General features: G+C 46.6%; 1 protein-coding gene across 1 annotated transcript; it reads left to right on the top strand.

Moving 5' to 3' along the window:
• The first annotated feature begins 4,602 nt into the window (after positions 1–4,602).
• LOC100927022 (keratin-associated protein 10-9) lies at positions 4,603–10,826 on the top strand. The gene is made up of 3 exons (XM_031968783.1): positions 4,603–5,117; positions 8,990–9,163; positions 9,842–10,826. The coding sequence occupies exons 1-3, from the start codon at positions 4,661–4,663 to the stop codon at positions 10,357–10,359; spliced, it is 1,149 nt and encodes a 382-aa protein (XP_031824643.1). The 5' UTR covers positions 4,603–4,660; the 3' UTR covers positions 10,360–10,826.
• Positions 10,827–12,418: the final 1,592 nt, after the last annotated feature.

The raw sequence follows: 12,418 nt of genomic DNA, 5'->3' as shown, positions 1-12,418 counted from the left end.
CCAATAAGATCTGGAGTGAAACAAGGTTGCCCACTATCACCGTTACTATTTAATATTGTATTAGGAACGCTAGCTTTAGCAATAAGAGCTGAGAAAGAGATTAAAGGAATAAGAATAGGCAATGAGGAAACCAAATTATCACTCTTTGCCGACGACATGATGGTATATTTAGAGAACCCCAGAGATTCTACTTAAAAGTTATTAGAAATAATCCACAACTTTAGCAAAGTTGCTGGTTATAAAATAAACCCACATAAGTCATCAGCATTCTTATATATCACTAACAAAATCCAACAGTCAGAGTTACAAAGAGAAATTCCATTTAAAGTAACTACTGATAATATAAAATATTTAGGAATCTATCTGCCAAGGGAAAATCAGAAACTTTATGAGCAAAATTACAGACCACTTTTCACACAAATTAAGTCTGATCTAACCAATTGGAAAAATATTAAATGCTCTTGGATAGGGCGAGCAAATATAATAAAGATGACAATATTACCTAAACTAATCTATTTATTTAGCGCTATACCAATCAGACTCCCAAAAAACTATTTTAATGACCTAGAAAAAATAACAACAAAGTTCATATGGAAAAACAAAAGGTCAAGAATTTCAAGGGAATTAATGAAAAAAAAATCAAATGATGGTGGCTTAGCTGTACCAGATCTAAAATTATATTATAGAGCAGCAGTTACCAAAACTATTTGGTATTGGCTAAGGAATAGATTAGTTGATCAGTGGAATAGATTAGGTTCAAGGGATAAAACAGTCAACAAATATAGCAACCTAGTCTTTGACAAACCCAAAGATCCCAGCTTTTGGGATAAGAACTTACTGTTTGATAAAAATTGCTGGGAAAATTGGAAACTAATATGGCAGAAACTAGGCATTGATCCATACTTAACGCCGTACACCAAGATAAGGTCAAAATGGGTTCATGACCTAGGCATAAAGAATGAAATTATTAATAAATTAGAGGAACATAGGATAGTTTACCTCTCAGACCTGTGGAAGGGGAAGGTCTTTATGACCAAAGCAGAACTAGAGATCATTACTGATCACAAAATAGAAAATTTCGATTATACCAAACTGAAAAGTTTTTGTACAAACAAAACTAATGCAGACAAGATTAGAAGGGAAGCAATAAACTGGGAAAATATTTTTACAGTCAAAGGTTCTGATAAAGGCCTCATTTCCAAAATATATAGAGAATTAACTCTAATTTATAAAAAATCAAGCCATTCTCCAATTGAAAAATGGTCAAAGGATATGAACAGACAATTCTCAGATGAAGAAATTGAAACTATTTCTAGTCATATGAAAAGATGCTCCAAGTCATTATTAATCAGAGAAATGCAAATTAAGACAACTCTAAGATACCACTACACACCTGTCAGATTGGCTAAGATGACAGGAAAAAATAATGATGATTGTTGGAGGGGATGTGGGAAAACTGGGACATTGATGCATTGTTGGTGGAGTTGTGAACGAATCCAACCATTTTGGAGAGTAGTTTGGAACTATGCTCAAAAAGTTATCAAACTGTGCATACCCTTTGATCCAGCAGTGTTACTACTGGGATTATATCCCAAAGAGATTATAAAGAAGGGAAAGGGACCTGTATGTGCACGAATGTTTGTGGCAGCCCTTTTTGTAGTGGCTAGAAACTGGAAACTGAATGGATGTCCATCAGTTGGAGAATGGCTGAATAAATTGTGGTATATGAATATTATGGAATATTACTGTTCTGTAAGAAATGACCAACAGGATGATTTCAGAAAGGCCTGGAGAGCCTTACACGAACTGATGCTGAGTGAAATGAGCAGGACCAGGAGATCATTATATACTTCAACAACAATACTATATGATGACCAGTTCTGATGGATCAGGCCATCCTCAGCAACGAGATCAACCAAATCATTTCCAATGGAGCAGTAATGAACTGAACCAACTATGCCCAGAGAAAGAACTTTGGGAGATAACTAAAAACCATTACACTGAATTCCCAATCCCTATATTTATGCCCACCTGCATTTTTGATTTCCTTCACAAGCTAATTGTACAATATTTCAGAGTCTGATTCTTTTTATACAGCAAAATAATGTTTTGGTCATGTATACTTATTGTGTATCTAATTTATATTTTAATGTATTTAACATCTACTGGTCATCCTGCCATCTAGGGAGGGGGCGGGTAAGAGGTGAAAAATTGGAACAAGAGGTTTGGCAATTGTAAACGCTGTAAAGTTATCCATGCATATATCCTGTAAATAAAAGGCTATTAAATAAAATTTTAAAAAAATAAAGAAAAAAAAAAAGAAAGATTAAAAAAAATGATGAATAAGCTGATTTTAGAAAGGTCTGGAAAGATTTACATGAACTGATACTGAGTGAAACCAGCAGAGCCAGGAGCACACTGTACACACTAACAGCAAGAATGTGGAATGATCAACCATGAGAGGCTTGGTCCTTCTCAGTGGTTCAGAGATCCAAAGCAAGCCCAATGGACTTTGGACAGAAAATGCCCTCTGGGGGCAGCTAGTTGGTGCAGTAGAGAGAGCACCTGAAGTCAGGAGGACCTGAGTTTTTGTTTTTGTTTTTTTTGGGGGGGTTGTTTTTTTTATTTTTTTCTTTTTTATTAAAACTTTTTATTTACAAAACGCATGCAAGGGTAATTTTTCAGCATTGCAGGTATCACTTTGGAGAATGAAGGCACTACCGAGCTACCTCCCCCGCTCGCCACTATGCCCTAGAAAGCGTGCTCCATCTGGGAGTTCTTCACCTATCTCTGGCAGGGGCTATGTTCCCCTCAGGCAGATGCTTGAAGTTTGTGTCTGAGTCAGTGGATCGGTCCAGAAACAGCTGGGCATCTTTTGGGGCACTTGGGAGCTCTTTGTCTCTCCCCCAACTCTCCCAGTCAGCTCTCCTCCTCCTCCTCCTTGAATATTCTATATCAAGCACCATCTGTGATCTGTCCATTCAATAACACTCAGCAACCATGTATTAAGTGCCTCCTGTATGCACTATGATGGGTTCTAGGCTGATGGTACAAAGCCTGCCTCTTCCCACAGTGCCTGCCCGGGAGCTAACTTTCCATCAGGTGATACCGGTGTGAATGGATTGGAATTGGACTGTGATTTCATTGGGGAGCTACTTCTCTCCCTGAAGCTGAGGGGCGTGGCCACCCGGCCAAGGCAGAATTTAGACCTAGGTTTTCTGGCTTTTAGAAACCCCTGAGGATTAGAACAAATAGGATTCTTTGCTTGAAGCAACCCCAAGTGAGAGAGGGGAAACCTTGGGGTAGGGAAAGGGCAGGGGAGTGGTCAGCGCAGGCCCACCAGACCTTAGGGCTATTGTAGTCTGAGTATTCATATTTGTGCTCAGTGGACTAGCTTTCCAGACAGATGTGTCAACTTTGGGGAAATGAATGTTTTTTTCATCCCTTTGGGTTTTTCTTCTTGGACTTCCCAGTTTTCCCCACTTCGGAGCAATTGCCCATCTCACTGAAGGGGCCTCTGTCACAGTCTGCGGCCCCTAAGTCAGTGACCTGTCCCACACCCATCCCAAGGGAGGCCTGGGGCAGGCCGGCACCACTTTGATACCAGACATACTTTGACACCACACGCTTGACTCGAGTGACTGGACACTCACTCACAGCGGCTTTGGGCCAGTAGAGAGCCCTGCTTTATGAAGTCAGATGCTTATTGTGACCCACAAGCCAAGAGCACGGGGTGCTCTTCTCGTCACCACTGAACCAGGAAGGCGACCTGGGAAAGGTTGCTTGCAGCGGCCATTTGGGAAACCCAGCTGTCTCCCCTTCTCGTTAGGATGTCTGCAGGTTCAACTCTGTAGGCCTCAGGTTTTGTTTGAGGCTTTTTTAAGCCCCCAATCCCCTCTAATTCCAAGCCCTATCTTTTCCACCTGTGTTACCCTGTACTGTCACACACCCTGAAATAGCACATCAACCAAGGCATCCAAATAGCCCAAACCCAGGAGATACAACATGGGGCACAAGCAGGTGGCCGTGTGCCATCCAGGATGGCCTGAAAGGTGGAGGCAGTGACAGCGCTCTGGGGTTGCGTGGTCCAGCCAGGAGACTGGCCTGAGGAGGCCTCTAGCACCCAGGGGATAGAGGGAGACAAGGAGAAAGGCTTCTGAAGAAGGGGCACGGGTCCCAGCTTGGAGGCTCTATGGCAGAACATGAACAGAAAGGACACAGGGTGAGAAGCCCTGATGGGAGCAGGCACATGAACGGATCCACTGAAGGAGCTGGCAGGAAGTTGGTGACCAGGCACAAAGAAGGGTGTTTTGCTTGAGTAATTAAGGGGTGAACCACGGGTCCTGCAGAAATTTGTCATTATCTGGAGCTAATTGAACTGATATCCTTTCCCCCAGGAAATGAAGGCTGAGAGATGGAGGCACAAATTACGCTCAAGAGTCAGTGCGAGTCATCTGAGTCAACTCTCATAGGAAATTATACAGCAGGGTCATAAGGTATTTGGAGAGAACATGAAGAAAACACCAAGAAGGAAGGAAAGCCACTCTGTGGATGTCATTCTTCAGAGGAGTATAAAAGCCTTGGGCAGAGGGGAAGGAGCACTCCAAATCCATCCCTCCTCCTCTACTCCTCTCCTGAAAAACCCATCCATCCACCCACCATGTGCCACACCAGCTGCTCCTCTGACTGCCAGCCAACCTGCTCCGTGCCCGTGTGCTGCAAGCCCGTCTGCTGTGTCCGTCCTTGCTGCCGCCCGGCCTCCTGTGTGGCCCTGCTGTGCCGTCCAGCGTGCCCTGTGGTGACCAGCTGCCAGGCAGTCTGTGGAGCTGGCAGCTGCTCCCCTTCCTGTTGTGTGTCCAGCCCCTGCCAGTCCAGCTGCTGCCAGGCTAGTCCCTGCAGCCCCTCTTGTGTGTCCAGCTCCTGCCAGTCCAGCTGCTGTGTGTCCAGCCCCTGCCAGTCTGCCTGCTGTGTGCCTGTCTGCTGCAAACCTGCTGTGTGCGTGCCTGTCCGCTGCAAACCTGTGACCTGTGGGCTCCCCTCCTGCCAGGTCTCCTGCTGCCAACCAGTTTCCTATACAACCTTGGTCTGCAGACCCACCTGTGCCCCTTCCTGCAGCTGCTGAGCAGGAGTGAGTCCTCCAAGCCATCCACTCAGAGTCCAGATGAGACTGGAGCCCCCTGAGCCGGGTCATTGTGGCCACAGCTCTGCAGATCCCCTAGAACTCTGTAAGCTTTCCCTGGCCACACAAAGCAGGGCTATGGATACAGCCAACAGGAGCTTCCATTTCCCCCATCCTCCTCCCCTGTGACCCACAGAACAAAGATCCTCACTGCAGATACTTTGGCTCTGCTCATTGTCCACTTTGCTTGAGGGTGGATCTTCTCTCAAAAGGCCATCCCATTGGATGTTTGCTGTTGGAATCAGCCTTGGTCAGAAGCAAGGTTGAACTAATAAATCATGGGATCTGCCATATACATGTCTACTTCTCATTCTTTCTTTTCACTTCCAGGAGGTCTAAAGGCTTGTTCATTTGAGAGTAGATTCTTTCAATGTGCTGGGAGACTGGATCCAAGGTTGGAGAAAGGACATAACAAGCTTCTACTGAGGTACTACTAGTGGCGGGCCTGGGCCTGGGCCTTCAAGGAACTTATATCATACTACTAGGTGCGGGCCCGGCCTTCAAGGAACTTATACTACTTATATGACATTATATTACTAAGTGGCAGACCTGGCCTTCAAGGAACTTATATTATGCTATTTATAGTATATTATACTACTAGGTGTGGGTCTGGCCTTCAGGAAACTTATATTATACTATTTATAGTATATTATACTACTAGGTGTGGGCCTGGCCTTCAAGGAACTTATACTACTTATAGTATATTATACTACTAGGTGGTGGGCCTGGCCTTCAGGGAACTTATACTACTTATATGATATACTACTAGGTGGTGGGCCTGGCCTTCAGGAACTTATATTATACTACTTATAGTATATTATACTACTAGGTGTGGGCCTGGCCTTCAAGGAACTTATACTACTTATAGTATATTATACTACTAGGTGTGGGCCTGGCCTTCAAGGAACTTATACTACTTATAGTATATTATACTACTAGGTGTGGGCCTGGCCTTCAGGAAACTTATATTATACTATTTATAGTATATTATACTACTAGGTGGTGGGCCTGGCCTTCAGGAACTTATATTATACTACTTATAGTATATTATACTACTAGGTGTGGGCCTGGCCTTCAAGGAACTTATACTACTTATAGTATATTATACTACTAGGTGTGGGCCTGGCCTTCAGGAACTTATACTACTTATATGATATACTACTAGGTGGTGGGCCCAGCCTTCAAGGAACTTATATTATACTATTTATAGTATATTATACTACTAGGTGGTGGGCCTGGCCTTCAGGAACTTATATTATACTACTTATAGTATATTATACTACTAGGTGGTGGACCCAGCCTTCAAGGAACTTATATTATACTACTAGGTGTGGGCCTGGCCTTCAAGGAACTTATACTACTTATAGTATATTATACTACTAGGTGGTGGGCCTGGCCTTCAGGGAACTTATACTACTTATATGATATACTACTAGGTGGTGGGCCCAGCCTTCAAGGAACTTATATTATACTATTTATAGTATATTATACTACTAGGTGTGAGCCTGGCCTTCAAGGAACTTACGTTATACTACTTATATGATATTATACTACTGGGTGGTGGGCCCAGCCTTCAAGGAACTAACACAAGAGACAATGAGTAAACAACTGTGAACATACAAGAGCTGTTGAGGACAGTGGAAGGTGATCTCAGGGAGAAGGCTCTAATAGTAGGAGGCAGGGGACTGGAAAGGTTGCCTTCAGAAAGGGTGGGGGGCAGACAAACGCAAAGGCAGAGGTGAGGAGGGTGTGAAGGCTATCGGAGCCGAGACTGACTAGAAGTGGTGCAAGCCTTCCAGGGGTGCCAGATTGAGAATGGGCTAAACAGGGCTTGTGTGAGATGGGAAGGGCTTTCAGGAGATAAGAGGTAGCCCCTGGAGGTTATTGAATAGTGATCCACTCAGATGTCTGCTTCAGGAGAATCACTTTGGCGGCCCAGAGTGGACAGAGTTGAGGCAGGAAACTTGTGCAGGTGAGAGGTGATGAGGGTCAGTTTGGGATCCCAGAAAGAGATGTCTGGGAAAGATGTGGTAAATGTAAAAAAATCACAAAACACACAGATAGTGGTTGAGTCAGATTAAGGATGATCTAGGTTTCCAAGTCTGATTTAGCCCTCCTTGAAAATAGGAAAGTTGGGAAGAAGCAATGGTTTTGAGTCAAAGATATTAAATGGCTTTTTTACTTTTTGGACATTGGGGTTGAAATGCTTATGGGACAAATAAATTGAGGTGGCCGGTGGCAGTTGGCAATGTATGATTGTAGCTCAGAGACAGGCCAGAGCAGATGTGTGAGCACCTGGCTGAGCCCATGAAAACTGATGAAATCACCCAGAAAGTAGAGTAAGAGAAGGCAGGGCCCAGGACAAAGCTTTGGAAGCAACAATATGGATGGCAATCTGGAAAAGGAGACTGGGATCAGAGAGAAGAACCAGGAGGAGGGATTGGGAGATAGAGGGGGCTGGAGAGTTAATGATGAAAACAAGGGTGTAAACGGCCCTAAGGGTGGCCTTAACAACTCCCCTCTACTACATGTCTTCTATCTGTCCATCTAGCTGTTTTCACCTCACATCCCTCTTTAAGGGCAGGATCCTTTCTGCCTTTTTTTTGTATGTCTAGCTCTTCTTATTCTTCAGCAGCCCCAGCCCACAGCTGGCACCCACGAGGGGGACAAGTCTACCCAGACTTCCCTCGACTCTAACTGATATCATTAAGAGAAGAGGAATTCCCTGAGAAAACAATGTTTCCTTCGAATTTCTTATGGGAACACATTCAATCAACGAATCCATAACCTTTTGCTGAGTCGCCATATGTCCGACATTAGGAACATGAAGACAAATAATTAAAACACAATAACTTTACTCATGAGGAGCAAGAACCCTGGGAGAGGAAGCAGCCCCAACCCCATCAGTCCTGCTCTCAAACCAGGCCATATCTGGAGCTGCATCATGGGACTAGCGGGTCAGACCACATCAAAGCCTTGACCACTGTCTCTCCTCGGACGCTGATGCAGATGCCCAGGACCCCAGGAGATCCTTCAGTGGGGTCCCGAGGATCTTGGAAAGAGTGGGGCCTTCACCGGGACCCTTGGCATCCTCCTGGGAGGCCGCTCTGGGGGATGGTCCCTCCAGAGGGAAAAGGTGATGGAAGACTTTTTCCCCAAGTCCTTGGTGAAATTTTTTGAAGAAGGAAGAAGAGTATTTTTTTGTTCTTTCCCCAAGGTGGAATTTTTCCCTCTGATGATAATAAACCCCCACTGAAAGGGAGTTGCAAAAAGGGTGGGTTTCATTCTAAAAGGGGAAAACAGAGAAAACTTAGTAAAAGAGAAAAATAGTGATATATTACATTTTGCTTTAAGGGTATAGAGGGAGGACTGAATTATGGGATAAAAAAGTGGGGAGGATCTTTGGATGGGGGTTAGTAAACCCGAAATGAGTCGGGTGTTGGTGGGGAGATAAAAGGCTTGCTGGAAGGAACGGGGGGCGGAATGATCAACAAGACTGGAAAGAAAGATCCCTTGGGGCCTTCAAGTCCAGGCCAGGAGCTCACGGACACCCAAGTCCCGGGTGATTTGGGGTATTCCACTTGTTGGTTCTTCCGCCCTCCCATTCTGTTAGAGGGACCCAGGGTGGGAAGCCTTTTCCTGCCCAAGAGCCCTGACATGGACCTACAACTCCTCTTCCCTACAGGAAGCCATGGGAGTCTCTTCTTCTCCCACTCGCTCTCTTTGTGCGTGGAGCAGTCCTGCTGGCGTTGCGCGCTCGCGCCTCCGCCATTCTCGCTCGCTCTCTGCTCTCTCCTTCCCTCTAAGCAGCTCCAGCCTCCGCCAAGGCTGGCGAACCTTCATCCTCGTCAGCCACCCCTCGAGTCGCCTTCCGGTCCAACCGGCGGCCACTTCTTGCTCCCCCTCTCGCCTTGAGCCCCTACACTCTCGCTCCGACGTCACTGAACGGAAGCTGCCCCGCTGGCCAATCAGATCGCTGTGTCGGTGCGCTCCGGGACGCTTTCTCTCCCTGGCTTTTTGTGAAGTCACAGCTTCTACAACAAAGAACCGATTCAGAAAACAGAAGCCTCGGCACCTGCCCCTCAGTATGACATGATGATGCCCAGCGTTGGCTAGCCCTCTCCTCCCTTCACCAGAAGTCAAACCCACTGACTTCCTTTCAGCCTCACCTTTGGCATCAGGGAGCCAACAGAACCCAAGGTAGGATACCATAAACTCAAATCCCTGTAACCTGTGCTCTCCCAAAACCACACACACCCACCCCAACACTCACACACCCGACCACACACCCACCAAATAAAACAAACCACCAAGGCTTTCACCACCCCAAACCCTTTAAAAGGGCCCCAACAACAAGGGAAGGGGTTTTGGGCCATCCTCCAAGGGATTAAAAACCCCCCTGGGACCTTCCCGGGGACGCTTCACCCAACCAAAAACCCTCCCTTCCCCCACCCCCCGGCAAAAAAAGCCCCTCCAAAGGCTCACCCTCCCCCGGTCAATTTCACCCCAACACCCATTCCCACTCCCAACTCTCCCCAACAACCCCGTGGCCCTTGGGCCTCAAGGCTCGCCTCCCTAGGGGCCAAGTTTGCCCCTTGATACTTGCCCGTCTTCCTGGCCGGAAACTCCCAAATGGGACCCCGTCTGGCCCCCTTGTCCCAGCCCCCGGGTCCCCTGTGGTTGGGCCCGGCCAGTTGCCCCACCTTCCGGCTTCCTGGCCCCTGCCAGGGCCCACCCTCCTGCTCCCCCCTGCTGCCCACCCCTGGCGGGGCTTCCTGGCCGGCCTCTTAAGCCCCAGTTCTGCTGCCTTCCCCTCCGGGCAGCCTCTCTGCGTCCCCGTGTGCTGCAAGCCCAGCTGCTGCATCTCCCTGCCCAGCTGCTCTGTGACCACATCCTGTTGCCCCACCTCCTGCTGCTGCCCGTCCAGCTGCTGCCCCCCGGCCTCCTGCGTGTCCCTCATCTGCCGGCCCGTGTGCAGCCCAGCCTCCTGTTATGTGCCTGTCTCCTGCAAACCCCCTTACTGCGCACCCACGTCTTCCTCCTCTTCTTGCTGCACACCCTCCTGCTATCCAGCCACCACCTGCTGCCGCCCTGCCTCCTATGTGGCCCTCGGCTGCCGGCCCACCTGCTGCAAACCCATCTGCTGCACTCTCAGCTGTGGCCAGAAATCTTGCTGTTGACCACAGGGTGCTGCTCTCTGTCCCCCTGGCTGATGCCCTTTGTCTCTCCCCCACCCCGGGCCCGACTTCAGTGGGCCTCTGGGTTCCTTCTCCGGGCATCAGCTTCAGCATCTGACCAGCCACCCACCACCATCCCACCTTGCAGAGACCGCACAGACATCAAGACACAGCGAACAGCTCCGCCAGTGGAACCAATGCCAGTCCTCCTCTACACCATGGCTGCCCCCAGCCTCGGCACCCGCTTCAGTGTGCACCCGGCCCCACCGCTTGCAGCCCCCTGGCAGGCTCTCTCTCAGCTCATGCCCGCACCCAGCCCCACCGCTTGCAGCCCCCTGGCAGGCTCTCTCTAAGCTCATGCCTGCACCCGGGCCCACTGCTTGCAGCCCCTGGCAGACTCTCTCTAAAGTCAAAGTGCTCGGGGATGGCCCTGGCCACTGCCCTCCTGGTAATAAACGGCATCAACTCACTTTTCTGGTCTCTCTTTTGTCCTGTTTCCTTATCTAGGGCCCAGCAGGGAAAGCAGGAGTTTCATACCTGTACAAGGCAGCCTGCGGAGCCCACGCGGCCTCAGGAGTCAGTGTCCAAAGTGACCGGCATTCCCTGTCAGGAGCCAGGCCCTGACACATCCCACCCACACTCTGCCACATGCACTCCCATCCACCTGCCTTCCAGGCCATCATCCTATCGCCTTAAAATCTTTCCCCGTGTCCAGCATCACTACATCCAATCACACCAGCCAAAAGATCAGATGCCTCCCACACACACACATAGGGGAAAGGATTTACATGCACAATAATATTTATAGTAGCCCTTTCTATCAAACCAAAATACTGGAAATTGAGGAGATGCCCATCAATTGGGGAAGGATTGAACAAGTATGGTAAATGAATGTACTGGAATAGTATTTTACACTAAGAAATCTTGAACAGGAAGATTTCAGAAAACCCGGAAAGCCTTGTATAAACTGATACAAAATGAATAGAACTAGGAAATATTGTACACAGTATTAGCAACATTGTATGGGGATCAGCTAGAAATGACTTAGCTTTTCTCAGGAACATAATGATCCAAGACAAATAGAAAGGATTCATTATGGAAAGTGCTATCCATGACCATATAAAAAAACTGATGGATTCTGAATGGAAATTGATGTGTACTTTTTCACATCCTTTATTTCTTTCATGATTTTTTTCTTTCTGATCTGCTGCTGCTTTACAACTGTGACTAATATGAAAATAAATTCTACATAATTGCACATATACAACCTATATCAAGTTGCCTACCATTTTAGGAAGAAGGGAGGGGAAGGAGAGATTAAATTTTGGAACTCAAAATCTTGTACTTGGGGGAAAACAATCTTGTAAATATATATATATATATATATATATATATATATATATATATATTTTATATAATTGTGGAAAATTAAATACTATAAAAAATGAAAAGGAATTTGTAACTTAAAAAATCTCTGTTTTGTGCCTAATATAAAAAGAGGCCAGTAACAGTATGATCTGGGATCTGTTCCACCTTTGCAAAGTAGGAAGAGGACCATTCTAATATGCCTTACAGACTTCAGAAGGTAGAGGTTGCCAGGATCAAGTTGGCAGATTTCTCTTTTCTCTAGAAAGGTATTAAGCTAGACATGTTGCTATGCCATACTTCAGACATGTCTAGTCTAGGGCAACAACCCTTCCCTCTTATTGCTGTCCAGGAGGAAGATAACTCTCAGTTTACACTCACTGGCTTAGCACTTTTTCATCAAGTGCTATTTATAAAAAGGCCATTATCAATCTCCTTACCAAAGAAAGCAGCGAACAGTGATCAGAGAACTTATACCAATTAAAACGATCCAAAGAATACATGAGAGAAAAAGAGTTCTTAAGCTTGGAATTGGGCAGAATCTGCTCTCAATAGTCTTGACTGTTGTAGGCAATGGAAGTCAAGGGACCTGAGCCTTTTTCTATATGTCTGCAATTCTGAAAATAGTCCACCATTTAAAAGTGCCCCCCCCATTGTCTCAACCAGTCTCAAGATCCTCTCTAAAAGTATGTCCAAT

This window comes from Sarcophilus harrisii, chromosome 4, assembly GCF_902635505.1.
Source record: "Sarcophilus harrisii chromosome 4, mSarHar1.11, whole genome shotgun sequence".
Taxonomy (NCBI): Eukaryota; Metazoa; Chordata; class Mammalia; order Dasyuromorphia; family Dasyuridae; genus Sarcophilus; species Sarcophilus harrisii.
This window is presented reverse-complemented; position numbering and strand designations above follow the sequence as displayed.

What these genes read in the sequence shown, in the direction of transcription:
- LOC100927022 (XM_031968783.1), top strand. Translation starts at nt 4,661, where the DNA reads ATGTGCCACACCAGCTGCTCCTCTGACTGCCAGCCAACCTGCTCCGTG. An exon ending in CTGTGCCCCTTCCTGCAGCT is followed by an intron (nt 5,118 to 8,989) that starts GCTGAGCAGGAG and finishes CCCTCTAAGCAG; the next exon opens with CTCCAGCCTCCGCCAAGGCT. An exon ending in CCAATCAGATCGCTGTGTCG is followed by an intron (nt 9,164 to 9,841) that starts GTGCGCTCCGGG and finishes CCCTTGTCCCAG; the next exon opens with CCCCCGGGTCCCCTGTGGTT.